General features: G+C 40.3%; 1 protein-coding gene across 1 annotated transcript in view; it reads left to right on the top strand.

Annotated features, from left to right (window-relative positions):
- The window catches only part of SPINT4 (serine peptidase inhibitor, Kunitz type 4), a 4,157-nt gene extending 3,421 nt beyond the window's left edge, over nucleotides 1-736 (top strand). The window contains exon 3 of the mRNA XM_008563401.1: nucleotides 663-736. Within this exon, the coding sequence (XP_008561623.1) occupies nucleotides 663-682 (20 nt within the window). The 3' untranslated portion in view covers nucleotides 683-736. The remainder of the gene's footprint in view (nucleotides 1-662) is intronic.
- Nucleotides 737-4,396: the final 3,660 nt, after the last annotated feature.

The following is a 4,396-nucleotide window of genomic DNA, read 5'->3' on the forward strand; positions in this document are numbered from 1 at the left end:
CGAACAATTACCATGTGCTAGGCACTACACTAAGCTATTAACATATACTGATACAATTTAAAATTAAAATAACCTTAAGGTAAGTCTGTATAATTATTTTCACATGACAGATGAGGAAACCAAGCCCAGTAGAGGTAACCAACTAGCCTGAGGTCACATTGTTAAATGGCGTAGAAAGGTTTCTAACCAGATCTGATGGTTCTTGACCATCTTACATACACAAGGTCACCCAAACCAAATCCTTGCACTTCCATACCACCAAAATCTCCAAAACAATGTGCTCTTTTATGCAACCAAGCTCACAGCCCACACTTGACCATTTCCCAGTCATGGGAACTAGGAGAAGGTTAATGAAGCCCAAGGGGGCTGTGGTGAGGCTGATTTCCAACATAGTGAGATGGAGAATGCCCTTGGGAGTAACACAAAAGCAGAAACTTTACTTTGCTTATTTTATATTCCTAGTGAATCATGCAAAGCCTGGCACATAATAGGCAGTGACTACATCTTGAATGAATGAAAGAGTGAGAGATTAATTAATGGAACAGGGGAACATTGAAAGAGAAGGCAACCTATGGGCTTCCCATAAGATAAAAATGACCCATATTAATCCAGAGGCACTTTCTAAAACATGTAACACAGATCTATTTTTTCTGCTTAAACAGGAAAAGCTGAGAGGAAGTGAACTCATGAAGTAACTTGATGCATCATCTGAAATAAAGATGTAAGAAAATTCTGACCAATGTTGAGATCTTTGTAATATTTCCAGAATCCTTGAAACTCCCATCCGTTTACTATTCTAACCTTAATTTTGTCTTTCTTAATAGCTGTATGACCACTAAAATGGAAGAGGCTTTGTGTCAGCCCTCTATCCTCTCCAAATTTCCCTCCCTCTGCCTTATGCAGAGAATGTCAGCTAGTCCCACCCATTAGTTCCCCCCTCACTCCTCAGCATTCCTCATACATGTACACAATACTGAAACTGTTTTAAGTGTAGCTAGCCAAATCTGTATAGGTTTCTATCACCTCCCCTCTATCAAATTGAGCTGGTTATTGTAAATAGAGCTGCAATAAACATGAGACTGCTGATAACCCTTCGACCTGATGTTTTCCAGTAGTCTGGATATATCCCCAGTAGTGGGATTTGGATAAGGAAATTGTGGTATACATACACAACGGAATACTACTCAGCCATGAAAAAGAATGAAATTCTACCATTCACAGCAACGTGGATGAGCGTGGAGAAAATTATTCTAAGTGAAACAACTCAGGTACAGAAAGAGAAATATCACATGTTCTCACTCATAACTGAGAACTGAATCCATAAATAAACAAATGAACAATAAAGAGAGACAGAGAGAAAGAAAGAAAGAAACAACAATAACAGTAATACATTCAACTTTTAGAAAACTAGAGGTGGAAAGGGGAGGGAAGGGGGAGGGGGGCTAATGAGGAACTGGTCAACAGACACAAAGAATGATTGCATATCGTAATGATGAATAAGCTAACTATACTGATCTAACTACCACACGTTGTACAAAATTATTGAAAATCAACGTTGTACCCCACATGTATGTAAAAAAAAAATTGAGCAGGTTAGTAGAACCAGAGTACCAAACCTGTGTTCCCTTTTCAGCTTGAAATCAAACCTAGCTGTTGCCTCACACTTATATGAAATGTCTCTGTGGTGATAATGAATTATTTTGTCATGTTTCCTGATACATGTCCCCCAATCCATGAGTCCAAATTAGTTTTATGAACCATCTGGCCTGGTCCCTATTTAAGAGTAATTACTTGGATAATTTTTTAGGACCTTGGTCATTGAAATTTGACTTGGCTATTGTCAGTCCTTCTGGAAAAGAAACTATTTCAATCCAGTAACTGTGTTGCAGTTCATCCAAAAGAATGACCATCCAAACATTTGTTCACAACTCTTCTGAATATAATGTTACAAGATTCATCACAGCCATGATCTGCCCAGCTGTAGGATTATTAGGTTGACCGTTTCACTTCTGAATTTTTTCAGGCATCCCAGCTGAACCTGCACTGAAGTAGAAATGCCTATTCCTACAAGAAATGCCTGGTTTCTGCAATTGCCCTCTTCATATCTACTCTGTTCATTTTATAGACAATGTCCAATCCCTCATCTGTGAATCACAACCTGGACCAATGGTAGCTAGAGCCAGCATCAGAGGCGTTGTAAACCAATAAGATCCTGTAACTAGACACACAAGCCTGACCTCTAATCAGTCTTAAGACCAGGAAAACCAATCCCCTAAATTGAGACAATTTTCTGCAAAAAAATTGGTAATCAGGATCACACTCTCAACTAAATGGGGTTTATTTTTATTCTGAGCGGATAAAGTGCTAATAATCTGGCTTATTCTGGGATATTTCAACTTTGGTGAAGACCCTAAAATTGCAGATCATTCCTGAGCCCAATCAGCTGCAAGTGCCATGCCATGGGCTCTGAAATAATAGTGACAAGGCTAATCCAACTGGTCCACATAAATGGAAATTCTAAGGTTTTCCCATTGTGAGTCATGAAATTTGTGTTCCTGAAGTAGACAGTCTTTCAGGGACAAGAGAGCATACTCCCAGATCCTGTTTGCTTCCTACTCCAGCCAACTCCTGGAAAGTCAAAAAAGTGAAAGTAGGTATGTGGATATGAATAACAAAAGTCAAAACTAAGTATCCTCGAGGTAAGAGGGCAATTGTATCCTGCTGACAAAAGGAAATAGATGCCTGGTACAGATTGCTGAGCACCGAAGGTGGGAGAATTACTTGAGTGAAAACTTTTGAGTTGTTATTCTCCCCACCACAAAGATCTGGGTCGGTCATTGCCTGCTCTCCTGCCAAAGCAGTAACAGCCATGAGATACTACAAGGGCAATTGAGATAACACAATGGTAGTTCCCAAGCCCATGTAGGGTGAAAAGTATAGAAACAGCTACTATCGAACTAGCCAAACACAGAGTTACTCTTTTCCCTTCCTCTCATACACACTCGGGGGTACATGACTAAACCTAAGAGAGAAAAAAATTCATAGAAAATACATCCAGGGCAGAAGTATAGATATGTTCCCTAGTCAGGGGGTGGAAGAAAGAGGAATAATGTTATTTAAGAAGATGCAAATGGGAGTAAACAAACCCAGATTGCACCATTGTGAGGCCTCTGCTCTGAAATTACACACTACTCCCCTTGAATTTACCAAGAGCAGCACAAGTTAAGAGAGCCAGATTTTGTCCCCTCTTCCCTGAACACACCCCACCCCCCTCCACCCACCACATACACCAAAAAAAAGGACAAAAACAGCTCATATTCCCATAGATGAATGAGATCACAAAGAAAATTTACCACAAACATAACAAAGAAAAACAACAAGCTGAATAACCAACATCAAATGACCCAGAAGTAACTGAAGAGATGAAGTAGACATAACTAATATTGTTAACTAGGTAAGAATGGATATTGGTATGTTAAAGCAGATATATATATATACAAAGACGAACCAGTAAAAAATACAGGGTTTGGAAAATATAATAAATGACCCAAATGACTGAATGACTGGGATAAATATAATGGATTCAGCCAAAGTATGAACTAGTGATGGCAGAAGACTAGATTAAAGAGAGCCCAGAAATATCAGAAAAGAATAAATAAATTTCAAAATATAAAAATTGAGGTATATGGCTCCTTCCCCTTTAATTCCTTTACGATTCATTCCTAAAGCTATCAGGTGGAGTAGAATAAGGTAGACATCTGTTCCAGGAGTGTTGGAAGGTTCTATATCCCAGAACAAGGTGTTGGGGCCTGAATAGGGTGAGGAGTCTATCCTCACTGAAGCACTGAGAAGATAAGCAGGGTGCCCATGCAGTGGGTGGTTCAATATGAGGAGTCAGAGGCCACACACAATGAGCAGGGCAGATTGAGGAGGACGCAAGGCATGGCATGTCAGAGTCTAAGCATGGTGAGGAGGTTGTTGATGCTTGGGGGGGGGGTGTCTGGAAAGACACCAGAGTCCAAACAGAGTGAGGGGAAAAAAAACAGAGCGAGGAGAATACCCACATTGGTAAGGAAAGGAGAAGCTTGGCATAGGGCATTGAAGCCTGGAGAAGAAGAGGAAGTCTTTCTTCCCATGGTGAGTACAGCATGGGGTGTCAGAGCAGGTAAGGAAGGCATCCAAATAGAAAAAGTGATGGCAGCAACACTAAGAGATTGGTTACAGATTGAACAGAAAGTAAATACATCAAGGATAATGGGGAACAGAGGAAACCCTGTGCCATTGGATTGAAATTGCAGAGATTGATCAGATCCCCATACCGGTCAGCCACAGAGAGAGAGAGAGAGAGAGAGAGAGAGAGAGAGAGAGAGAGAGAGAGAGAAAAGAAGAAGAAGAA

This window comes from Galeopterus variegatus, unplaced genomic scaffold (assembly GCF_000696425.1).
Source record: "Galeopterus variegatus unplaced genomic scaffold, G_variegatus-3.0.2 Scaffold13477, whole genome shotgun sequence".
Taxonomy (NCBI): Eukaryota; Metazoa; Chordata; class Mammalia; order Dermoptera; family Cynocephalidae; genus Galeopterus; species Galeopterus variegatus.